The 26,492-nt window shown below is 40.0% G+C and overlaps 1 protein-coding gene across 4 annotated transcripts in view; it reads right to left on the bottom strand.

Annotated features, from left to right (window-relative positions):
* LOC107729686 (transducin-like enhancer protein 1) overlaps window positions 1-21,854 on the bottom strand; it is a 34,724-nt gene extending 12,870 nt beyond the window's left edge. For all 4 annotated transcript variants that reach the window (XM_016540350.1, XM_016540352.1, XM_016540351.1 and 1 more), the window contains exons 1-4: window positions 21,209-21,854; window positions 15,166-15,326; window positions 5,898-5,961; window positions 3,957-4,001 (exon numbers count right to left, since the gene is read on the bottom strand). In XM_016540350.1, coding sequence (XP_016395836.1) covers window positions 3,957-4,001; window positions 5,898-5,961; window positions 15,166-15,326; window positions 21,209-21,232 — 294 coding nt within the window. In that variant the 5' untranslated portion in view covers window positions 21,233-21,854. The remainder of the gene's footprint in view (window positions 1-3,956; window positions 4,002-5,897; window positions 5,962-15,165; window positions 15,327-21,208) is intronic.
* Window positions 21,855-26,492: the final 4,638 nt, after the last annotated feature.

Genomic DNA, 26,492 nt, shown 5'->3' with positions numbered 1-26,492 from the left:
CTTGATTGCCAGGCGATCTGACCAATCATAAAGCCAAATCCGCCATCTTGCTCGACAAACAAATCAGACAGGGGAGTAGATTAACTTCGGTGGACTTAAACTTGAAAAAATGTGTGCATTGACGTCTTTCTGCAGTTGAAATAAAATACCATTTGATGTTCATTCATGTTTATTTCATGCTTCAAGTAAATATGAAGACGATCGGTTCACGTGCCGCTTGAACTGAGGCAATACAAGGATCTGTCACAACACATTACAGAGCTACAAAATGGTATTTATTGTTTGAATTTCTTAAAAAAGACAAAATTTTAAAGCTGAGACCTTGTTTTATACCAAAAGTAACCGGTTCCGTCTTGTCTGTCAGTTGTCAGTTTCCTCTTTGCTCCGCGATGTATTTTTTACTGCGTGAGAACATGATGTGTAGTGTGAGAGAGCCATGGCTAGTTGTCGGACATAGCAACAGTAACTAAGCAGGGTGGCTTTTTGTGAAGGGTCAAATACAATGTGTCCCACTTAGCCTGAATTCACCCCATTTAAATATAAATAAATAAACAAAAAAATGAATAAAAAAGAAAAACAACAAAATTACTAAAACCTTTAACATTTAAATCAGAAAATTACTTATTCAAAGTATTAATAATAAAATAAAAGTAGGCCTATGTCAGTGATACAAAAATAACACTGGTATGACTATTTTGATACTTCAATGACACTTTTCTGCATTTTTTGCATTCTTTTTTAATTCATTGTAATTGCCTGTAAAAGAGCAACCATCACATTCTTCAAAATATCTCTTGTATGTCAATATATGATTGGGTGAGTAAACCTGACAATATTTAAATTTTTGGGTTCACTGAATTACTGGCTGTAGAAAGACCCATCCCCCTCCCCCCCCTCCACCTCCACACTTTCCAAAAAGGAGGAAAAGACCCCACCCCCATCTCTTCTATATCCATCCATCACAGCCCTCCCCAGGGAAGCACAATGATTTCTTGTTAGGGAATGGCAACTACAAAATGACATCTTCAGAGGAGAGAGTGGGGGAGGCTGGGAAAAGGGGAGGGCAAGGAGGAGGGAGCGAAAGAAGAGAAATCGGGGGGGAGGCTAGTAGAAAGACACAGTTAAGGAAATTACAGAGTGATGGGAGATGCAGAAAGATGAGGAGGGGGAGTTACATTAGAGAAGGGAATTCGTGGAGCATGTCAAAAAAGAAGTGCAATTGAAGGGAGAGAACAGACGCTCCGAGAGCGCTGACCTAATTTAAACTGACCTGACATCTGCACGAGAGAGAGAGAGAGAGAGAGACTGAGCAAGCAAGGTCGGGAAATGCAGATGCAGTAGCAGACGCAATTTATGAGGAAGGAGAGCGAGAAAGTCACAGCTAGCTACTTTTAGACAATCGCACACACTCGTGTGTGTGTGTGTGTGTGTGTGTGAGAGAGAGGGAGAGAGGCGAAAGGGGGAGTGTGCACTGCATACACGTTATTTGTTGATCTAATTAGTTTGTTTGCAGATTAATTTTAAAACAAGTGCCACGGGCCAGACCTAAGAGGATTTCGACTATATAAAACGCCCACAAAAAAAGATCCCTGCATAGTTGAATCTGAATTATGAACTCTACAAAAGATAAAAGGAATAATAAAACTCTCCAGCACAAATCACAATGTGACACCGAACAGGCATTTTTACACCGACTCTTCGCTGTCAGCCCACGTTAAAATTATTGAGCGTGTTTGCATGCACAGCAAATGACTAGAGATGGGCCATGATGGTCAACTAGTCGTCCAACAACTAACTACCCATTGATGTGATTTGTTCTTCTTATATTTTGTTAGTGAAGATGCTTTAATTAGCTAAAACCATCGTTGAAAGGTTGCATCTTATCCCATAGAAAGCATGCAATGCTCATTATAAAACACTTATCCCCCTCCCCCCCCTCCACCTCCACACTTTCCAAAAAGGAGGAAAAGACCCCACCCCCATCTCTTCTATATCCATCCATCACAGCCCTCCCCAGGGAAGCACAATGATTTCTTGTTAGGGAATGGCAACTACAAAATGACATCTTCAGAGGAGAGAGTGGGGGAGGCTGGGAAAAGGGGAGGGCAAGGAGGAGGGAGCGAAAGAAGAGAAATCGGGGGGGAGGCTAGTAGAAAGACACAGTTAAGGAAATTACAGAGTGATGGGAGATGCAGAAAGATGAGGAGGGGGAGTTACATTAGAGAAGGGAATTCGTGGAGCATGTCAAAAAAGAAGTGCAATTGAAGGGAGAGAACAGACGCTCCGAGAGCGCTGACCTAATTTAAACTGACCTGACATCTGCACGAGAGAGAGAGAGAGAGAGAGACTGAGCAAGCAAGGTCGGGAAATGCAGATGCAGTAGCAGACGCAATTTATGAGGAAGGAGAGCGAGAAAGTCACAGCTAGCTACTTTTAGACAATCGCACACACTCGTGTGTGTGTGTGTGTGTGTGTGTGAGAGAGAGGGAGAGAGGCGAAAGGGGGAGTGTGCACTGCATACACGTTATTTGTTGATCTAATTAGTTTGTTTGCAGATTAATTTTAAAACAAGTGCCACGGGCCAGACCTAAGAGGATTTCGACTATATAAAACGCCCACAAAAAAAGATCCCTGCATAGTTGAATCTGAATTATGAACTCTACAAAAGATAAAAGGAATAATAAAACTCTCCAGCACAAATCACAATGTGACACCGAACAGGCATTTTTACACCGACTCTTCGCTGTCAGCCCACGTTAAAATTATTGAGCGTGTTTGCATGCACAGCAAATGACTAGAGATGGGCCATGATGGTCAACTAGTCGTCCAACAACTAACTACCCATTGATGTGATTTGTTCTTCTTATATTTTGTTAGTGAAGATGCTTTAATTAGCTAAAACCATCGTTGAAAGGTTGCATCTTATCCCATAGAAAGCATGCAATGCTCATTATAAAACACTTATGACGAAAAAAAAAAAATTTGCAACTGCATGCGAGGCAAAATTTCACATATTTTTGACCTTTCCCTAAACAGCATTACATTGTTAAAAGGATAGTTCATCCAAAAAAAGTAAATTATGTAATCATAAACTCACACTCACGTCATTCCAAACCTGTATGAGTTTCTTTTTTCATGTTGAACACAAAAGACGATTTTTTTTTAGAAAGTCAGTAACCAAACAGCTGCCATGATCCTCCATAGTATTTTTTTCCCAACTATGGAAATTAATGGCTACCAGTAACTGTCTGGTCACCAACAAGTAGGGGTGTCGCGATATACCAGGATTGACGATAATCGTTCAAAGATCGTTATCGTGTATAGGGGTGTCGCAATATACCGGTATTGGCGATATTTGAAACTGAATAATACTACTATATTTGAAACTTAAAATACTATAAAATAATCAGTTCACAGACGGAAGTTATTTCAAACACTCGATCGACACCGTAACACAACTTTGGAATAAAAATATGTAGTTATTCTCATAATTTGTCTTTGACACTGTGCTAAACTAAAACCGGTTAGCATTTTAGTTGCTTCTGTTTAGTGTAATTGTTCCTTTTGTATGTAATGGTGCGATTCATTGGTAAAAAAAAAACAAAAAAAACAAATAAAGATTAATTTGACTGATAGAATGATTTATTATTATTATTTTAATTTTTAAAGATTTCTATAGATATCACGAGATATCGTTATCGTGAATTTTTGAGGCCATGATAAAACAATGTTGTGAAAAATCTGATATTGTGACAGCCCTACTTTTGTGTTCAACAGAAGAAAGAAACTCGTACAGTTTTGGAACAACATGAGGGAGAGTAAATGACAACAATTTTCTTTTTTGAGAGAACTATCCCTTTAAATGGGTTTACCTTAACATTTGACTGTTGTTTCAGTATAATTGGTGTAAAACTGCTAAATCAAAAGATATCAGCAGAGGGAACCAGCAAACTTACCTGTTTGTGCATCTCTATGTTGAGGCCGTAGGACATTTCGTAGTACTGAAAAAAAGAAAAGGATATCATTAAACTGACAAATACTAGGAGGAGTATTCGAGTTGGCGGTTTTAATGTTAATTAGTGTCATTATTTGTTTGGAAATCAAGTCACTCTGCAGAGGTGCGTAGTGTCGTCAAAAGTACCGACTTCGGTACCAGTCCGTACAGAAATTTTAAAAAGTCCATTTCACGCTAACATTTGAACGCTGTTGAGCAGATTCTTAAACACCTCTGATTGGCCATTGTTCACGCGCTCAACAGATATGACTGTGATTGGCTACAAAGATCATCGCTTGACGGTCTTCACCGAGCGGAGCGTTCACACAGAAGCACACAGGAGCGTTTGAAAGCAGGCGTCTGCCAGCGATCGTCGATGTGCAGATATATTAGGGATCCGCTGATATACGCGGCTTTCAAACGCTCCCGTGTGCTTCTGTGTGAGCACAGAAAAATATATTTTTTTGCAGTCAACAGTATAGCGATATATGACAGAAGATATACTCAAACTAAACAGGTTTCAACTTTCATTGTGACGAATGTGTGACCAACTTGAACCTGTTGCGAAATCTGCCTGAGGAAACTTTCACCCTCATCTGAAATTCCTGATTGCATGGATTCCTATTGAAATGTGTTGCAAAAATTGGCCAAACAATGGTAAATGTAATCACACTGTTAGAAAAGGCAGACCTTGCCACAAATTGCAGAATTTTTCTCACAATTGCGAGTTTATATCTCGCAATTCTGACTTTTTTTCTCAGAAATATGAGATATAAACTTGCAATTGCGAGTTAAAGTCCAATTTTGAGGGGGGAAAAAAGACTGATATGTTCTAGGCTTGCCGCGATAGACGGTGTTGACGATTATACCGGAGTTAAGCCGCAACACCGGTTACGTCACTTGCCCACCACGTCACCGACCCCCAAATTGCGAGTTTATATCACGCAATTCTGAGAAAAAAAGTTAGAATTGTGAGATAAAAAGTCGCAATTACCTCTTTTATTTTTTATTCAGTGGCGGAAACGGGCTTCCATAGAAATCAGCTTAGAGCTGATAAAAAAAAAATCATCCCAAGCCCATATGTGGTTATTTTTAAGAGTATTTTATAAAAATGTAGTCCTCATGAAGAAAAGAACAACACCACATTTACTGATAATATTCACCTTTCACCTTGATAATATTCTCTCACAAGTCTGAAAGTAAATACTGATACATTTTGGTTTGTTCCTCACAAAAATGGCTTCATTAGACTTATATATGAAGCAAGCAATATGGTCTACTTTTTTGTCTTTTCGTTGTTCAAATACTTAGTCAAAAACTCCTACTTGTCTGTTCCATGTCGGTAAATAAACAAGGTTCACTTTTTAGTAAACAATTCCTTTCAGCTAGCTGGTTAAATTCTGGTATGGAGGATTCAAAAAAAGTGTAATTTTATTAGATAGAGAGAATAAAGTAAAAAGGAAAGGAGAGGCAGAGAGAAAAGGGTAAAAACAACAGAGACGGAGGGATAGAAAGACCCTGTCAATAAAAGAAGCTGGCCTGACAGCTGCCTGTTGTATTCACCAGCTCTGCCAAGAGCCCACGGTGTTGCTAGGCGACTCCCACACTAAAAAAATTATGAGCCAAGAAGAAAAGAAAAAAAAAAGGAGAGAAAGAAAATGGACAGAGAAAAGGGGTTAAGCCGTCTGCCAAGAGCAAATGGCATGCCAGGCACACATAGCTGCCATATCTGTGGGCACTGAGGCACATGGCAGCAGCTCTGAAAACTCATTCTCTGTGATGGATGAGCTGCGTTTGAAGGACTTCTGACTGAGGGCTGAAGAAAGATGTCTGCTGTTTGGATGTGTGTCGCATCTGATGCCTGATGCAAAACTAAGTTGGGGGGTGTGTGTGTTTGTCTTACCATGACATAATGTCTCTGTATTTCTGTCTTCTCTGTGGCCAGCTTTTCACACTCCAACTTCAGACTGCAGAAGAAACAGAAAGAGAGATATGTTTTATTGGATTGGTTGAAACTGCTGGACTGTTTGGGTGTTCAGACATATATAGACAGAGATGACAGAGACAAAAACAGACAATTACAGACAAATAAAAAGACATCACAGAAAGAGATAGGAACACAAACCGAGAGACAAAGACAGATAATGAAGACAGAAAATTAATTAGAGAACGAGACAGACTGACAGACAGATATACAATATATAGACACATTAGATTTACAAGACAGAAATAGACATGCATAAATGTACAGAGATATAAAAACAGAATAAAGACAGACAAAAGATGCAGACATAGGATTTAGACAAACATAAAAGATAGACAATATAGACAAGATGTGGACAGACAGAAAGATATAGAGTAGAGACACAGATCGAAATAGTCAAACACAAGTTAGATGTAAAGACAGACAAGGAACACAGAGATGCAAGATAGAGACAAAAATAGAAAGACGGATAAAAATAAAACAGACACAGACATATAGAAAGACAAGATAGATGTAAAGACAGACAGATAATGAAGACAGAAAATTAATGACAGAAGGCCATAAAGAGACAGATTGGCAGACAGATATTCACTAGGCTATATATAGCCACATAAGATTTACAAGACGGAAATAGAGACACATACAGATAAACAGATGATATAAGAGACATACAGAAAGACTGAAAAGACAGACAGAAAGATAGGCAGGGACACAGATGCATATATAGAAAGACAAATACAAGTTAGACATGTAAAGACAAAATCATAGAAAGACAGACAGAGACACAAACCAACACATACAAGATGTACGAAAAAAACAACAACAAAGAGACAAAAAAGACACACAGAAAGACAAACACAGACAGATGAATAGAAGTAAAACAGACACTCAAAGAAACAAAAAATAGATGCAAAGACAGAGACAAACCAACAGCTATATAGATGGATAATGAATAAGACAGAAAATGAAGACAGACAAGAGGAGAAACAGATGGATAGACATTTATAAGATATATAGCTACAAAGTACCTGCTAGAATTTATTACACTGGAATTGCCTCACTGCAAAAGTCACCCCCATCGCAGGATTTCCGAGAACTGACAAATCTATCGGTGCTCGTTATTTATTTATTTCCCAGCTCGCCTGAATGAGTTGGCCTCAATTATGCGATGCGGTGAAGACATCGCTCACTTGTGCAAAATCGTAGGGGAAGTTGGAGAAAACAGCATGACAGCTCAGAATATTGTCAGGTTCATTGGATAAAGATGCTAGATCTGTTTTTGGGCTTATATTTACATAGATTACGAGATATAAATACCATCATTTAAATTCTGCAGCGTCTCCCACTTGGAAAAAGGGCATAGGGAGTTCAGCATGCCACGAGGCTGGAGTGGATTTAGAGAGGTAAATCAAGGCTAATGTGGAATTAAACTTCAAAAGGTCAAATCTGTTAAACGCAGGCACGACACCTCGACACGCAATAAACAACAGCAACTGGAAGGTTCTGCAAGTCCAAACAATTACTGAGCATTAGTTGTTCTACCCCTTACAACAATTTACCATTTTAAAGGAATAGGCCTAGTTTACCCAAAAATGAAAATTCTATCATTAATTACTCGCCCTCATGTCATTCCAAACCCGTAAGACCTTTGTTCATGCAGCTACCACGTTCAGGGCCCAGAAATGTAGTAAGGATATCATTAAAATAGTCCATGTGTCATCAGTGGTTCAACCTTAATTTTATGAAGCTACGAGAATAGTTTTTGTGCACAAAGAAAACGAAAATAATGACTATTTCTTTTGGTTGAACCACTGATGTGACATGGACTATTTTAATGATGTCCTTACTACCTTTCTAGGCCTTGAATGTGGTAGTTGTGTTGCTGTCTATGCAGGGTCAGAAAGCTCTCGGATTTCATCAAAAATATCTTAATTTGTGTTCAGAAGATGAACGCAAAAGATAGATAGATAGATAGATAGATAGATAGATAGATAGATAGATAGATATTAAAAACAGATACAGACAGATAGACAAACAGATGCACAAAGACAAATTAATTAGATGTAAAGACAGACAAACAAAGACAAAGACAGACAGACAGATACCCCACACACCAACATTGAATCAATCAACTACAATCAAAACAGCACACTCTCTCTTGTCTCTTGGCTGTATTTCAGCTCTTTACACACGGACTTGTTTGCAGGCGTCAGATTTATGCGAGCGCGCAGGAGGGCCTGGGAAAATTTGAATATGATTAATACCGCAACATTACTGTGCCGCAACAGGTAATAACGGCACATCCGCTCTCCTTCACTGACTGCGCACAACCGTCGATAATTGACTCATTTATCACCGTGAGTGAGGAAGGGAAGAGCGCAAAGGATGATGGGCATGGGGTGCTGGGGGGGGTGGGGGTATGTGCGGGAAGTGAGAGAGAGAGCTGGGGAGGATTAAATTCATTCCCCTGCTAGAATTTATTACACTGGAATTGCCTCACTGCAAAAGTCACCCCCATCGCAGGATTTCCGAGAACTGACAAATCTATCGGTGCTCGTTATTTATTTATTTCCCAGCTCGCCTGAATGAGTTGGCCTCAATTATGCGATGCGGTGAAGACATCGCTCACTTGTGCAAAATCGTAGGGGAAGTTGGAGAAAACAGCATGACAGCTCAGAATATTGTCAGGTTCATTGGATAAAGATGCTAGATCTGTTTTTGGGCTTATATTTACATAGATTACGAGATATAAATACCATCATTTAAATTCTGCAGCGTCTCCCACTTGGAAAAAGGGCATAGGGAGTTCAGCATGCCACGAGGCTGGAGTGGATTTAGAGAGGTAAATCAAGGCTAATGTGGAATTAAACTTCAAAAGGTCAAATCTGTTAAACGCAGGCACGACACCTCGACACGCAATAAACAACAGCAACTGGAAGGTTCTGCAAGTCCAAACAATTACTGAGCATTAGTTGTTCTACCCCTTACAACAATTTACCATTTTAAAGGAATAGGCCTAGTTTACCCAAAAATGAAAATTCTATCATTAATTACTCGCCCTCATGTCATTCCAAACCCGTAAGACCTTTGTTCATGCAGCTACCACGTTCAGGGCCCAGAAATGTAGTAAGGATATCATTAAAATAGTCCATGTGTCATCAGTGGTTCAACCTTAATTTTATGAAGCTACGAGAATAGTTTTTGTGCACAAAGAAAACGAAAATAATGACTATTTCTTTTGGTTGAACCACTGATGTGACATGGACTATTTTAATGATGTCCTTACTACCTTTCTAGGCCTTGAATGTGGTAGTTGTGTTGCTGTCTATGCAGGGTCAGAAAGCTCTCGGATTTCATCAAAAATATCTTAATTTGTGTTCAGAAGATGAACGAAGGTCTTACAAGTTTGGAACGACATGAGAGCGAGTAATTAATGACAATTTTCATTTTTGGGTGAACTATGCTTTTAACCTTAGTAACCATGTGGCAACTTGGTATTATTGATCTTAATGTCAAAGATTAGAAATTGTTCCCATCTTTAATTATAAGTGGTGTACTTTATAACACAAGTCTCTTTTAGCATGCATCCTGACGCTTGAACTTTGAATGGTTAAATGTGTGTTAGGTGACTAAAAGCAAAAAAGTAGTAAATACAGGTGTAATGCAAGTGCGAGAGGGTGCTTTTCAAATTCTATAATATTTTGTCTAAAACACCAAAATCAATCGAAATCAACTAGGGCTGGGTAAAAAAATATCGATATCTCGATATTAATTGATTCTCATTTTTACGGAACGATATCGATTCCTAAATCCCTAGAATCGATTAGTCTAGCCTGTTTCAGTTAATGGACGGAACGTTGAAGCGCACCTCCCATCCAATAAATCGCAATAAGCATTGTGCTTTGGTACTTTTAATATGAAACAAAGTCTCAGATTTCAAATTCTTTCCATTGTATTGCAGTATTCAAACAATAAATGCCGTTTTGGCGCTGTTTAATGTGGAGTGACAGATCGCTGTAGTGCCTCGATCAACAGATGCGGCAGCGCGAGGCGCACGTGAACTGATCATCTCCTTCACATTAATACCAGCTTCAGCACAAAATAAACATGACTACACATCCGAAGGCAAGTTAAAAGAAAGAGTATAACTTTACAAGCTGTATCCTGTCTCATGTAATCGCTCAATCAGTGTTTCAGCCACACAAAGACGTCAATATAACGGCTTGTAAACATTGTCACGTTACGTCAAATTTACCTCAGAAAAAACATATTTGGTGACCATAAACTTATTAGTCAGATAGAAAAATAAACTGTAGAGACGGGCATTTTGCTAAATATATGCACCATATAACATATTCATTATAAATTTTACTGTTCTTCAATGTTTAATTTATGTTTGGATAAATTATGTTAATTAAATTTATGTTTTTATGACAGCCACCACTATGTTTATATTTCAAAAAAACGAACTGAAGTAGAAATACTATGTAATTGTAACTTTATTATTTTAAAAACTTCATTAAGTGTAATTTTAACAAATCAGTCAATTTTAACCTTCAATATTATAGTAATGTAGTACCAACTGACTCTCATGTATATGTTACAGCATTAGTTGAGAGATTTTTTTTTCCTTGAGAATATTTGGCATGTACTGTACCATATCCAAAATAATCGATATTGAATTGAATCGAAAGCTTGTGAATGAGAATCGAATCGAATCGTGAAATTTGTGTCAAAACCCAGCCCTAAAATCAACCCAAACTGACATGGAATTAAGGCACATAAACGATGTACCTAAAGATTCCCACCCTTAATTACTAAACCTCAAAACCATACAATGAGAAAGGGAGATAAAGAAAAAAAAAGAGAAAAAAAGAGAAAGAGAGGTCTCTTTCTTTCCCTGACAGCCGATAAGATGATCATCTGAACGTGCATCAAATCTGCAGGCTGCCTGCGCCACAGCAATCCTGCCAGCAAAGCACCATTACTTCAATATATGTACACGGGCTAACTGCACTTTTAATCATCTCGCACACCACAACAGAGTGAATTCATAACGAAGACTCAAAGCGTAGCGCCTGAATGAGAAATCTGAGTGAAAAAGCAAATGTTCAATCTGACGGTGAGGAGAATCAGTCCAATTAGAGAAAGTGAGGACACTTCCTCACAGATCTCATCTTCATTTGCCATGCCTGTGTCTCATTAGTAAAAGCCCTTGTGTCTTCTGTATTCTCGTAGTGCTTTTTCATCTCTCTGCTTAAAGCGCACGCACACATAGTGATTAGTTAGTGAAATAGTCCAGTTCAGAGCTAAATTAAACCCCATTACTGCCAGAGAAAGGATTGATGAAGGTTTTGCCTTCGCGGCAAATTTTCGGCACACGCAAACTCATACACTCTTTGAAGCCTGAAATGTGCTCTATGCTAGAGCATGAACACAGATGCATTTCATGTATTCAGAAATTACAGATTTATAAAGCAACATAATTAAATGTTGCATTCTCAGCATTGCCACAGGGGGCGCTAATGGTTATTTTTCTTTAGGTCAACAAATGCCACAGCCATAGATGCATACTGATTCCTAGATCAGGTCATTTTTTGTCTACATTTGTCTACTGAAAGTTTTTCAGAAAGACGTTTCGTCAGCTGAACAATTGCTATGTTAAACAAAAGTACAATCCACTGAACCCACTGTACGTCTTTTTCACAGCCTCATCTTCATTCCTGTCAGAAATTAAATACTGACTAAGGTCCAGGACTGCTGAACTGGTTAAAAACAATTGCATGTAATGGTTTGCATGTTTATAGCTAGCTACCTGAACAATCGTACAATGCACACACAAGTTTTCCTAGCCATACGTTAAGGTGGCAAACCGTAATGCCATAAAACAAGACCATGCCCACGTTATTCCACATGGTAGAAACTAAAACAGCACTGTCGATGCAAGTATACAGCAAGCATCTCTGATGGAAAAACTCTTTGTCAGACACACACCGACATTAAAGCGCAATTGCGAACCAAACCACCCACCACAAACACATGCGCTTAAATACACACGCGCTCCAAGGGGGAATGCCGGGCCACACACATACAGATGTATCCAGCAAAGCAGACCTAAACCACAAACCCCAGACTGCATCATAAAGATGCCTAGAATCCACTAAAAAGTCCACTCTGTCTTGGCACAAAGGAGGAATCATGGGTATCAGCGCAATGCTCTTTGTGTGCGGGTGGCTGTCTGTGGGTTGGCTGTCTTTATGTCTGAGCCATTGCAAACCCAGAGGACACATTAGCAAGGTAGGTGAGCTGGTGTGTGTGAGCTTGTGTGTTCAGAAAAGGGCTGGGCAAAGCAAGAACTACTGTAATGAGAACCTCCGGTCTAAAGCTCTCCTGTCTGCTGATTAGAGGCCTTCTACAAAAAAAACACCCAAACCCAAACACACGATCACGAACACGCAGAGACATATACAAAACATGTGCAGCGCTGCAAGCAACACAGCATGGTATGGAGCAGCTCACTTTGTTATGCAGTTCCTGCCCAGTTCACATTTCCTGCCGGACCTTGCACTGTAACCTGACCTCGGCCTAAGTGTGTTTCTCACATAGACCAGTGCCCACACACAAACATACCTCACCCCAGCTCATCTTGCCAAATCTCTTTAGCTCTGACTCTTTCCTGTCCTTTAATCCAACACCAATCAGCCTCCAAACACAAATTATGAGAACTAAAATTAAAATCTAAGCCATGCCACATATAGCCAAGAGCTGTCTGTGCCTGTCTGGCATGTCCCGTGTGTGCTTGCCACGTTCTACCTGGAGCAGGACCAGCTCCGTGGCAGGAGAATTCTTATGGGAAATGCCGCATCTGAACACCATGGGAAGGCCTCTGCTAATCTTGTTGTCTGACCTAAAGAAGGTCTGCGATTTCAGACTTCACATTGTAAATTGTAATGCCTCACGAAGTGCCATTCAGGGGCTAATTACAGTGCTATCAAGAAATTTAAGTCAAACTGCAAAATCACCCATTGACTTGAACTCACAATGTTTGACATTCAAATTATAATGCTGCTTTATTGTGTTGGAAAGATGGTATTTACGGGATAAGCATACATTAGCAATACTGGCTATAATTATGAGTGGGGAAACTGGATTTTCTTCGAGCCCATAAGTTGAGTTGAGAGGCACATCAATTAGAACTTCATGGCAGAAGCTAAGTGCTATTGATCATAATACTTGTCAATCTTGACTCTACGCTGTAGTATTCAGACAGTTTGTGCACCACTGATGAAAGACGGTAATAAGACTTGCCAGAAAATGCCACTGTTTTAGCCAAATTATCTACATTTCCCATCACTCTCTGTGGCAGCATGAGAAAGAAACAAAAGCATCAATTGCACACCTAATGCACATCTTCTGCTCTTTGTTTTGTCGCTCTAGATGGGAAAAAGGAAATATAATGGAAAAGAATGAAAGAAATAAAGTGCCCACATCGTTCTTTTAATTCAGACCAAAATCACATTGAAAATTAATATTGATTAACAAGCATAACTTGCATGAAGTATTTGCATACTGTGCTGATTGGATCATACATTATTTTACTAATGCAAATGCAGTTTATTAGGTCTTGAGTAAAGTATTAAACTTATGTTGAAATGCTGTAATAATAAACACCCAACAAGAGAATTGACTCCTGCTCTAATTTGATAACAATTGTGCAGTTGTTTGGTCCTCTGCATCAGGCTTAAGCCAGATTCATTAGATATCCGAGCAACAGCTAACTGCAAAAAGCAAGAGCAGATGAACAACTCTTAAAAACTGACTGGGAGACCAATAGAGGGCCGTATTATCCATTAAATTAATTTAGAAGGGTGCATAAAGTAACTGCTTCGATGTTGGCTCCTGGGAAAGATTTTGAACAAATTCAACCATAACTATCCAGGCAGATATACGTTAAGTGTAAAACCAGCATCCATCAGCAGGGCTGAACTGTGCTTGTACAGAGGATTTTTGAGCTTATTTGACTGAACTCCGAAGGCGGGAACAGAAGAGACTTAACAATAGGAATGTGGGGACTGGGTGGATTTGCCGAATCTGGCATGAGGAATCAAAGTTGCAGCCGTGTGAAAGCTTGCCAGTAATAAGGAGGGGTGTACGAGTGTGCAGAAGGGGCATGGACTACCATACCGGAGAGGATGCCAGCACCTACCAGAAATCACACACGGGTCATGCCTGGTCTGGCCACATTCCTCAGCCTCAGAGTACACATCAAACACATACCCACAGAATCAAAGGTGCACGTGTGTGTTATGACAATGTGGTGGGCCTTTCCCATTCAGAAGCTACAGGAAGGGATTTCTGTTGAATACTATAACAACGTTCGTAGTTTGGGACACTCAAAGAAAACTTTAATAAAATAAACAAACACAAAATAGCGCGACAGCCCCTCGCGGACGACTGTCGCGCACAAACAGAACCAAAACACAAAATAAAATCCAGGCCTGGTCCTCTCTCGTCCAACACTGTCGTCACTCCTCCCTTTATCCTTCCGGAGCTCCTCCGTGGGACTCGAGACCGGTGAGTGGCGCAGGTGTCGCGCATTAGCATTTCCTCCACCGGCCTCGCTCCATTCCCACGGCTCTTGGCCCCGCCCCTCTCGTCACAAATACTAACAAAAATTCTATGCCCTACTTGTTAGAAATTCCAGCTGGTGTTGAATAGAGGCGTCCAATCCTGCTCCTGGAAGGCCACCTTTTTGCAATAACCTCCCATGGAAGTTTATAATAATCCAGAAGACCAGTTCAGGTGCATTTAACAACTGTTAGAACTAAACTTTGCAAGAGAATGGCCCTCCAGGTGCAGAACTACACACCCATGGTGTAGAAGGTTGATTAGATGGATGGCTAGCTGTTGGGGGTGAAGTCTGTCATCTTGGTATGGCTGGTTAGAGCTCACACACATCTTCTGGAAAGCACAAAACTAGCTACCACAAGAAAGCAACCTGAAAACTCTAACCACTGATATTTTAACCTTTTTTTATAGCCCAACAATTGCACTGCATCAGGAAATCGGCAAAGACACCCTCCCATGGGATGACTAAATCACAGGCTTGGGAATAATGATTCTCGATAGTACTGACATTAGACATCTTAGAGCTTAGCACATATATGTATTAGAAAGGGGGTTGTACCTGTGATACTGTGTCTGCAGGAACTGAAATTCCTCCTTTATGCGGTCCAGGGTCTCGGGGTAAGTGAGTTTTAGAGGTTGGGTCGACCCTGATGCTGCAGCGGCCGCAGCTGCAGCTGCAGCAGCTGAAGCAGAGGACCCAGGGGGTGGTTGCAAAGGTGCCTATGTGGGAAAATAAAGGAGAGTTAGCATCTGAAATTTTTTTTTTAATGGATGAAGATTTCTGGCAACTGTCGGGCCTAACGCATGGACCTGGATCTGTTAATCATTTCAACACTTATAATGAAACTCAGCTTAAAACAGTGAATTATGTATTCTTCAAAAACCAGACGATTCATTCAGTGCGAACATGATTTGAGGAACTCATTGCACAGAGGTCTGTGAGCATGATAGAGAGTGCTGTGCACATGGCAGAAATGAAGGACACTGATGAAAGACAAGCTCCCCAGAACGAGAGAGAAAGCAATGAAAGAATGAGAGAGGGTGGGGGTTGGGGTAGTTCTATGACATAGGCTGCATTGTAAACGGATAAAGCATTACAGACAGATGCGTGTCTATATCACATTGGTTGTGGGTTTGCTGAGGATGAGGGATTGGTGTGGGGACCATGCTTGCTGCTAGAATTAAGACATTTGTTTAAAATTAAGCATGGATTAGAAGAGGGCGCAAGAAGGGTGGGACCCCACCAAGCTAACTGAATTCCGCCAGCTCCAGCAATTAGGAGCTTGGCCTCAGGGTAATGCAGACAGACAGGCAGACAAAAGCCTATGTGCTGTACAGTAGGGCCTGTCCATCTGTCTAACTGTCTTCTGCACTTCTACTGACGAAGGTCCTCGAGCTCACGACTACACCTCACAGGGGTTCTCGCACTTCTCATGGAAAACTCTTCTTCTAATGAGCTAAAAGAGGGGAAAACCGCCAAAAGGGACATGATTGATCAAATGTGAAAGCGCATAAAGCCCCATTACTTCAATTAGCATGGAGCATTTGGTTTTGATGGTAGTCGCATTTACTGCCAAGCACTTGAACGGCTAACCGTTGGCAAAGTGTCACAGGGTGTTATGAGCATGTGTGACCTGCATTAACACTGTAAAGGCCTTGACTTATCCAAGAGTTACTGAGAAAATGAAAGATACAGTACATGGACAGTTTAAGCTTAAAGCTGGTCTTGGAGGGATGGGGACAGATGTAGCTGCAAATATCAAATGGGGGGTGGAGAGTGTCTGTGGGTGAAAGGGGTCACCCTATGTCGGGGCACCAGGCTTGGAGTACTGGGGGGGGGGTTGAGGGGGGGTTGGACCGAACTACACGGGGAGAATGGAGCCTCTCAGCCTTCGGCTCATGGGAGACATGGCGCATTGTTAGAGACTCTAACGAGCTCCTCTCTCCAGCCCTGCATTTCAATCTGCTGTCCAGATACCCGGCTCTCACAGCTCTGGCCTAGCAGGGAGCACACACACACACTACAATTACTCCTCACAAGCCAAAGAAAAGAGTCTGGAGAACAAGAGGAGGAAGGCCTTTTGACGGGGAAGAGGCGGGAGGAAGGGGGAATGACACTTGGCTCTATTCCCTTCTTCCTCTTTATCTCCTCTCTCTCTACCCCACCCAGCCTCTCACTCTGATATTCACCTCTTTTTATTGAATTTTGCGTACAGGTGCAAAGAGACTTCCGGAAGAAAGAAAAAAGGAACGACAAAGAGAGCAGGCCTTCACTGAAAGGCTGAGACCAAAGAGAGAGTCACATGGAGCTTCTTGGAGACTCAATGTTCATTAATTAGACATTCAGGTTTCCAAAACCACAGAGTGTCACCACCTCTGAGAGGCCATTATTGAGGTTCTTTCTATGTGTCCAGTCTCAATATTGCAGCCATTTTGATTCAGTGTTCTTATAACCTGCTTTACAGGCTAAATCGGCTTGTAAATCCTCTGTGCAACTTTCCTTGATGGTTGTCACAATAAATGGTCCACTTTACCTCGACAGTTTCACAACAAGGGTTTAACCTGGCATGGACCTGGCAGGGCATTGTGGGCCACTCTTGTCTTAGCGAGAGTCACAGACATAGTAATCTGCATTATGGCAAAACTCTGAAAACCCAAGTTGACTGAACTGATTAAATCTTATATTATGCCATGCACACGGGTCACAAAAGAAAAAGACAGCTTGAGGCAGTAATGACTTCAATCATGGCAAAATTCTCTCCTTTTTGGACGAGTGAAGAATTGCAAAGAAGTTCTCACATGACCTCTAGTAAGGGACAGGTCACGATAAAGTTGGAGTCTGCTGGAAATTATAGCTTGAGCTGTCTAGATACTATGAAAAGCTCAGTCTATAGATTATAGACATGTCCATGTTCGTTTCTTTACCACACTCACAATGTGTCTTGGAAAGTGTGAGTGTGCATGCAATGTTTTCATTTCTTCTCCTCTAATTACATGTTTTGTTGCATCAAACCATAATGATCTTCCAAATCCCCATGCCCACCCACTTACAAAGACACTAAACGAAGAAGAAGCTGCTAAACACTACTGCGCCTATGTCCACTGAGCTGTCCAAACCACAGCTTCTTTCTTTCTGTCAGAGGTCTGGCTGAGGGGCCTACAAGACTCCCACATGGCCTGTATCCGAGAATTGCAACATAGCCTGTGAAATGCAGCGGCCGGCCATGATGACCAACATCCCAAAACCTGTCAACATGGTGGCCTAACCTTTGATAAAGCCGTTTCTGCTTTCACACACAAATCTCTTGGAAAAAAACTGACCACACGCTTGACGTTTCCATTCCCAGAGAATAGCTACAGAGCCCAATTTGGGATTCTCCAAACTCTTCACTGAGTTAATTGTTTAAATTATAACTGTGCCTTAAAAACAGTTGTATATCCTCTTTAGGTGTCTTTTCATGGGAGCCTCACCAAGTGAAGCCTCTGAGAACCAGCAAGCCCGCTAATTATATCATGTTTTTCCTTAAATTAAGCTTTAACATAAACATCCACCCTAGGAAATGGGGTGGAGAAGGACTGAGGCTAAAAATAATTGGAATAGACTTTCTGTATCTCTGAACCATTTGAATAAGAACCTCTTTTTAGGTGTACACACAAATCCAAGGAACCAGGCGATGCTTTCCGCAGCAACGTTTGAAGTTCCGCATTGTATATGAAATCTTTCCAATACAGTGTCAACAACCGGCATCCATTTGCATTTTAAAGAACCTCCCCGGGAATCTGACCTAGGCACGGCCTTGTTTCATTGATTCCGTACTCTACGGCAGCATGGAGCTTTAAGGAATGCCCCAGTAATCCCTTACTTAGACGGGGGAGGGGATGTGGGGTGTAGTAAGGTGCCAGGCACCTGTTTCATTAACATCACACATTTTTTCCTCTATCCTCTCTGCAAGCTCGTTATTCAAATTTCTCCGCTGTCAGGATACATTAGCAGCGCCGCAACGTTGGCTTGTCAGCTGTGGTAATTGCTCTAGGTGCTTCCTTTATGAGGTAACCCGCATCCTGTTCGTTCTTCCGGTTTCAAGGAATTCCATGCTTTCTCCCAATGACTTTTGTAAACTGAGGGTGACTTGGCTGAGTTTCATTAACATCACACATTTTTTCCTCTATCCTCTCTGCAAGCTCGTTATTCAAATTTCTCCGCTGTCAGGATACATTAGCAGCGCCGCAACGTTGGCTTGTCAGCTGTGGTAATTGCTCTAGGTGCTTCCTTTATGAGGTAACCCGCAGCCTGTTTGTTCTTTCGGTTTCAAGGAATTCCATGCTTTCTCCCAATGACTTTTGCAAACTGAGGGTGACTTGGCTGAGGGTGCCAAGGCATGTGCCATGGCCGGAATGGGCCATGCCCTGATTTCACTTGGATTCCTCTGAATACAGAAGGCTGGAGGAAATGGGAACAGCTTCAGGGAGGAATACTGAGAAATACCTTACATAGGAAGGATAGTGGTGCTCCTCTGCTGGAGACATCTTAGCTGGAGCAGATCCCTCCAGAAGCCAGAATTAGGACCAATCAGCAGGTGTCAGTAGGCAATTTGTAGGAACTGCCCACTGTTTCAACCTGCCGATTAAGATTTTTCACTTCTATGACAATGTAAAAGTAGTCGTATGCAGCCTTATATGTAAACAATCCAGTTTTTTTGTTTGCATTACTCAAAAGCAATATAAATACAGGTGCAAATAATTTTCTCTCTTATCTGAATATAAAAACCTTATTTAACCCCAAAAAACATAGGTATGACTCTCTCTATTAGCCTAAAGTTAAACTGTGTACAACAACCACTTACTCTCCCATTCAAATGTTAAAAGCAAAAAACTGATGGACTTACTAATTAGCATGAAAATTATTGTTTTGGTTAAGAGGGGAAATGAAGAGAGATTTTTGACTGAAGCCATCCCTACATCAAACAAAAGGTTTTGTATTAAATTGCTTGTTTTAAACAAGATGATCATTTTCGGATGTATTAACCTTGTTCACACGCTGAGAAATGAGTGGGTTGGTTCTGTCTGTGTTTCAACCTCTTTATTTAACGCATACGGTCTTATTCCAATTTCATCAAGATATACTCACTCATAATTGACTAAATTAAATATCTGTGCCATAGTTAATCTCTCTTCAGATTTTTTTATATGGATACTTAGGTTATATCTAAAACTGTAAAGCTATGATTTGGACTGAAGAAGATCTCTTATTAAGATGACGAAACATAGCTGTATCACATCCCAACCACCTCTTCATGTTTCGGGCTGTTCAAGGTGAGTGGAAAGAGGCCGTATTCAGAACTAGCTGAGTGCCCTGGAAAAACAGGTTGGACCAATCAATCATTCTAAAGAGGAATAAGAAAAGAACCGAGCAACCTGGTCACTGCAGAGCAACAACTAAAAGGGGTGGAAAACCAAAATACTTCACCTATGTACCGCACATCTCCTTCAGATCACGAAATTGCACACCCCAGTGGAATCTAATTTCCATCCCTTAGGAAATGAATGTCAAAGCATTCTTAGGGAAGGTTGGGGGTCCTGGGGGAGGGGTGTATGGCGACTGTAGAGAAACCTCAGGAAGGATTTTAACACATAGCTTGATTCAATCAGTCCAGTATGTTCAATGATAACTGACATTTATTAAATAGCAGTTGACCAATATGGGTTTTTCAATAGCCAATACAATAACCAGAGAGCAGTGTGACCAAAATCACGCTCGATATATCTGTGATACAGGCTTACATTTTAATTACAGCAATTGAGATGTACACTAAACCAAACATCGTTTCCCCAATATTTGCTATATAACACATTGTGCACTATATATTGACAGGACTTTTGAACTATTCTGACACTGCTAACTTACGTTTTAATCGACCAAGCAATGCAATTATCGACCGATAATTAACTTCAAAATGTTCAAACATTGGCTGATTTATTGGCCTAGCTGATATACCACTAATACTAAAATCTCAACTAGCTTAGCTTCCTTTAAAATATGTTGCATACCTTATGCTAAAAACAACAAACAAAAATAGCATACGAGGAAAAGATGTTAACTTAGACTTAGAGCATAAAGAAAAAAATACAAGTCTAAAAGAGCTGCATCAAAGGATGGTCACATTGGAGGTTAATGCAGTACAAAAATCTGAAAAGCAATAAAACTTAAATGTATGAAAGGGGAAAAGAAGTGTGTCACCTCTTGCAACTTATAGCACATCAGTAGTTAAAACAGCAGAAATACAGAGATCTGCCTACAACATGAAATGGGGTACACTAACAGTAACATAAAGGGGAAATAGTATCCTTTAAGCACATTGATTAAATTGATCGCATTGGTTACCTCCTATTTAAAAGCACATTTAGTGTGGCTTGATTTGATCTAATCATGCCCTGATGAGTAGCACTACTCGGCCAACTACAGTTTCACAGTCCATGTGAACGTTTAACCCAAATAATGAGACACGGGGTACAAACAGACTTTGTTTTAGTCTATATATGAAACGTACAAAAGCGCATTGCGCATCAAGTAGACGGTCATTTTAGGGAGTAAGGTAACTTACCGAGGGTCGATTCTGCGGAAACATGGTGAATAACGGGTTTGTTGCGGTTTGAGGGTCTTCTGTTTCGGTGTAGCCTTAAATGTTGTTTCAGAAGAGTTTGCGCCGTTCTGTGGGACTCAGAAGAACATTTGGCCCTGTTTCGGCGGCGCCAGGCTCGGCTCGCGCATTCCTCGCTCAAGACTCCCTTTGTTCTGCTTTATCGCGCGATATAAGATGCGCCCAGTTCGGTATCGAGTCCCACGCTACGACGCACCTCCAAATATCAGAATGCACGCGTTCGGCCTTCAGAGCTCCCCCGCCCTTGATGTGTTTTACTGATGAAAATAATAAAGAAACCAAGTGGTTGGCCAGCTATCGTGCTCCCAAGACGCGACACTCAGCGTAGCCGCAGCTTCTTTTGTCTGCCTCTCTCTCTCTCTCTCTCTCTCTCTCTCTCTCTCTCTCCTCATCCGCTCCTTCCTTTCGGATCCTTAGCTGTTTTTCAATGGGACATGCGAGTTGTTTTCTTCCAGACCAACGCATGCCCCCCCTGTGCAAAAAGAGAAGGGGTTTGGCTTGTGGTAACCAGAAGCAAAGAGTTAAATTCTCAAGTTACACTAATTTCAGGCTGCGGTGGGAGTGGGAACCCATAAGGCGCATGGATTGATCTGTTCAGTGCTGTATTTGTTTATGTATGTGAGTCAGTGACAAATAAGGATGCCTTGGGATAATTAAAAGGAGAAATCGTTTATAAATTAGTTCGTGGCATGGAAATGTTGTCTTTGTGTTTGATGGTTTCATACATTACATTGATTTATATAATTTTCTACAATTTAAAGACTCCAAAAATGTTAAGTTGTGTGACTATCAAGAAAAAGCACTACAATATATGGAGTGTACACAACCTAAACAATATTAAAATTAAGATGTTTTGTGGTTACCCTTTTAAAATGAATAAACTGTTTGTTTCTATATCAGTAACGCTAGGTTTTGTTGTCACATAAAAAAAAACAAAATGGCTACCTGAATCTTGGTTACACCACACTAACAAAAGTTTTTCAAGTATTAATAAAATTACAGAAACTGCTTGTTTTGATGCTCCTTTTGAAGAAATAAAAAGGTTACAAGCTACTTATGCCAACACTTAAACTTTATAATGAGACTGTTTAATTTTGATAAATTCTGGACAGATACACCACCTAAAATTTTACTTTAAGCCATTTAAAAAAATGAATTTAAATAATTTAAATTTGAAAATAAAATGTATACTGTTTTTAATGTATTGTTAGTAGAACAATTGTGACCCTGGACCACAAAACCAGTCATAAGTAGCACGGGTATATTTGTAGCAATAGCCAAAAATACATTGTATAGGTCAAAATTATCGATTTTTCTTTTATGCCAAAAATCATTATATAAAGTGTTCCATGAAGATATTTTGTAAATTTCCTACCGTAAATATATCACAACTTAATTTTTGATTAGTAACATGCATTGCTAAGAACTTAATTTGGACAATTTTAAAGGGGTCATATGATGCGATTTAAATTTTTCCTTTCTCTTTGGAGTGTTACAAGCTCTTGGTGCATAAAGAAGATCTGTAAAGTTGCAAAGACTAAAGTCTCAAATCCAAAGAGATATTCTTTATAAAAGTTAAGACTCGTCCACGCCCTCCTAAAATGCCTTGTTCTAACACGCCCCCATATATCTAGGTCACTATGTGGGAAGATTTGCATAACACCGCCCAAATGTTCACGCAAAGAAAGAAGACGTAACTTTTATTCTCATGTGGGAAGATTTGCATAACGCTGCCCAAATGTTCACGCAAAGAAAGAAGGCGTAACTTTGATTCTTGCTGTTGCCGCCGCCGCCATGTCGTGAAGATGCTGTGTGTTTCGTTGTGAAAGCGAAACTACTTTGTTTGGCCTTCTAAAAGAGGACACATCTAGAAATCAGTGGTTAAGTTGTATTTACTACACTGTTCCAGAACAGTTCAACCCAAATATTCAGATGTGTGCAGTGCATTTTATGGAGGACTGTTTCCTGAACCTGCAGAGTAACGTTAGCCTACAATGGGTCTGTGCACAAAGGCTGTTTCTATAAAGTGGGGCAGTTCCAACTTTGCAAGGACAGTCTGGCGCTTCTGACTCACAGCCTGTAAGTACGTTTTCATATTTAAAGAATTTGCCACTAACGATTCAAACGCGAGTTTTGAGCAGTGTAGAGTAGTGCTTGTTGTTTGCCGTTTCTCCGATCACAAATGCAGACATTTATGTTTACGCGGCGCGATACGCAACGCAATGTAAAAAGACAGTATAAGCCATTATAATCAGTAATTATGTCCCCACTGAATGCAAAAAATGCCTAGTTTATAATGGGCTTTACTGGATTTGTCTCGTCGCGCTGGGACACGGCATCACAGTATGGTAGGGGCGTAACATTTCCGTCACACGCTTGAGGTAATCGGCCAATCACAACGCACTGGATAGCTGGCCAATCAGAGCACACCTTGCTTTTCAGACCGATGAGCTTTGTAAAAATCGAGGCGTTTCAGAAAGGCGGGGCATAGAGGAGAAACAATAATGTACATTATGTGGAAAATAATGTGTTTTTTTTTTTACCTTAAACCGCATAAACACATTGTATTACACCAAATACACAAAATTATGTTCTTTTTAGCAATGTCATATGACCCCTTTAAAGGCGATTTTCTCAATATTTTTATTTTTATTTATTTTTTTGCATCCTCAAATTCTAGATGTTCAAATAGTTGTATCTAAATATTGTCCTATCATAACAAACCATACATCAGTGGAAAGCTTATTTATTCAGTTTTCAGATGGTGTATAAATCTCAATTTCAAAAAGTTGGTCCAGGGTCACAATTTAAAAAAAAATCAAGCATCACGTCATTGATGTCATGTGCAAAAGTCCAAGAAGAAAAATTGTTTTAGCTATAATGATCCAAATTAATAAGTCTAATAAAATCTCCTCTGCACAAAATGTTATATTATATTTTGTGATGCAGCTTAAATATAGCACCCAGTCTCTGTCGGCTATTCACACGTTCCCTTGACATTGTCTAATTTTATGCACAGGACTTCGATTGAAAAATAAGGGTGCAGCTAACTGTACAATGATTGAATGAAATCTCCACGTGGGGTTTGACCCAGCCACAATCAACACTGGCTGCTTTACCCAATCAGCGCCGAGAGCGCCCCACGTGGGGTGCGCTGACCGCTCGCTGATTGGCGTGCGTCACAATTATAGAACCCCAAACGTCAGTCAGGCGCTCAGAGCGACCAAGAAACCGTTTAACCCTTTCGGTGCGCGTGGTGGAGACATTTGAATTCAAATTCCTTTTGTGATGTAAAGTAGGTTTTTTTTCTCTCTCTCTCTCTCTTCTCTTTTTTTTATTACTTTAAATCGCTTTGCATTGTTTCAGGGCACCCACAATGAAATCCCATGGCTAGTGGTTTAAAACGGGGGCCTATTTCCTATGTAAATCACTTTTTGTTTAGGCCACCAGTCTCTCCATCTGTTTATGAAATATCTTGATTTTGAAGATTCCTGAGATAGTCGGTCCAGCATTAATTTTTTGATCTTTGATTTTGAAGACACATGAAACACAGCTTCGCTATAAAGATAACTATATGGCTTCAGGGGCCAATAGGAACCAGTGTGTGACCTAAATCAAATCTCTTGTGTGTGTGTGTTGCTCTGGGTCAGGGAATACAGCTTAATAAGCTTACAAAGGCATTATCGCTAAGGAATATCTTGGATAAATTGTTCAAATTTGCTTTTTTGACAAAACAATATGAACGACAGTGATTCTCAAGCACCGCCGTGACATAAATAATATAATACGTAAATTCTCTTTCTCTGTGCAAAAACGCAGGAGACGTTTATTAGTATTCCAGTGGCGTGACCCCTTTAGCTGGGCTCATAATTAGAGAGGCAGATATTGAAAAAGCAATTTTCCCACTGTAGAAATCACTACCTGGCAGCAGTGCAGCTAAAAACCAGAAAGAAGGGATGCGGAGGAGGAGAGAAAATCGAGGGAAGGATGAGTGTAGAGGGATCTGCTTAAAGGAGAGATACAGATTTAGAGGATGTATGGGGACTGGAAGGGGGAGGGTCATTATTTCCATTTTTTCCCATGAATTTTAATACACAGAGCAGGTCTCCTGGCCACTGCGGTCCATATGTATTGGAAACAGTCATAAGCAAGCCACATATTAGAGTCAAGCTGCAGGACGTCTGATATATGATGTTTGGTGTGTGTGTGTGTGTGTGTTTGTGGGGAGACAGAAAAAGGAGTATTTTAAAGCTCGAAATTCACACAAGTTTTACAAGCAATGGTCAATATCTCTATTTTTCAGATCAGACGAGAGGAGCTTTCCAATGGAGCCAAGAAAACTGAACAAAAGACATTTTTATCCCCTACAATGTTTGACATTATTTATTCCACAGCCGTCCCTCGCAAGTAACAAACTTGATCAATGATCTTCCCCTGTAATTCACTTTCACATGCAGCCCACACAATATTGCACCAACACCGATATGAGCATTTTGAAAGCTGAACAGAAAAGACCAACATGTTACTTGCTTCGTTACTAGGAAAATATGCTTTTAGCATTCAGAGCTGGCAGTAGGGAGAGTATTTAAAGAGATAGTTCATCACAAATCCATCATCAGTGACTATGATAAACAAGGAAAAAACTTGTTTTTTTTTTAAAATCAACTTGCCTTAAAAAATGTGCTCGTTGGATTTGTATGCTTTTGAAAAATGTATACAATTTTCAACAATTTTTTTAATTTAATGACTCTAAAAATGTAATGTGGTGTAACTATCAAGTTAAAAGTTTTGTCTTTTATATATATGTGTGTGTGTGTGTGTGTATGTGTGCAAATATCTTACTCGTTATTTTAAATAAATATCTTAGTCATTGCTGTTATATTTTGTAAAAAAAAAAAAAATAAATAATAATAATAAATTAATATTGAGTTTCTGGGGAGTTGCACCACATGACATTTTACCACCTGAACTAACCATGTCAAAAAAAGTGAATTATCTGATATTTTAAGACACATCTTGACCTTGACAGTCACAAGTGTCTTCAAGGGTCCTCTTTATGACATTATTTCCTGTTTTATGTTTTATAATTTATTATATTTTAAAAGGCCTTTTCATTATGAATGGACAATTCAATCACCATGATGGTTTTTTACTTTTAATTGATATATTTTTTGTAATACATACATATATTAAATATATTTTATTATATATATATATATATATATAT

The sequence above is a fragment of the Sinocyclocheilus rhinocerous genome, unplaced genomic scaffold (assembly GCF_001515625.1).
Source record: "Sinocyclocheilus rhinocerous isolate Xijiao unplaced genomic scaffold, SAMN03320098_v1.1 scaffold1149, whole genome shotgun sequence".
NCBI lineage: Eukaryota > Metazoa > Chordata > Actinopteri > Cypriniformes > Cyprinidae > Sinocyclocheilus > Sinocyclocheilus rhinocerous.
This window is presented reverse-complemented; position numbering and strand designations above follow the sequence as displayed.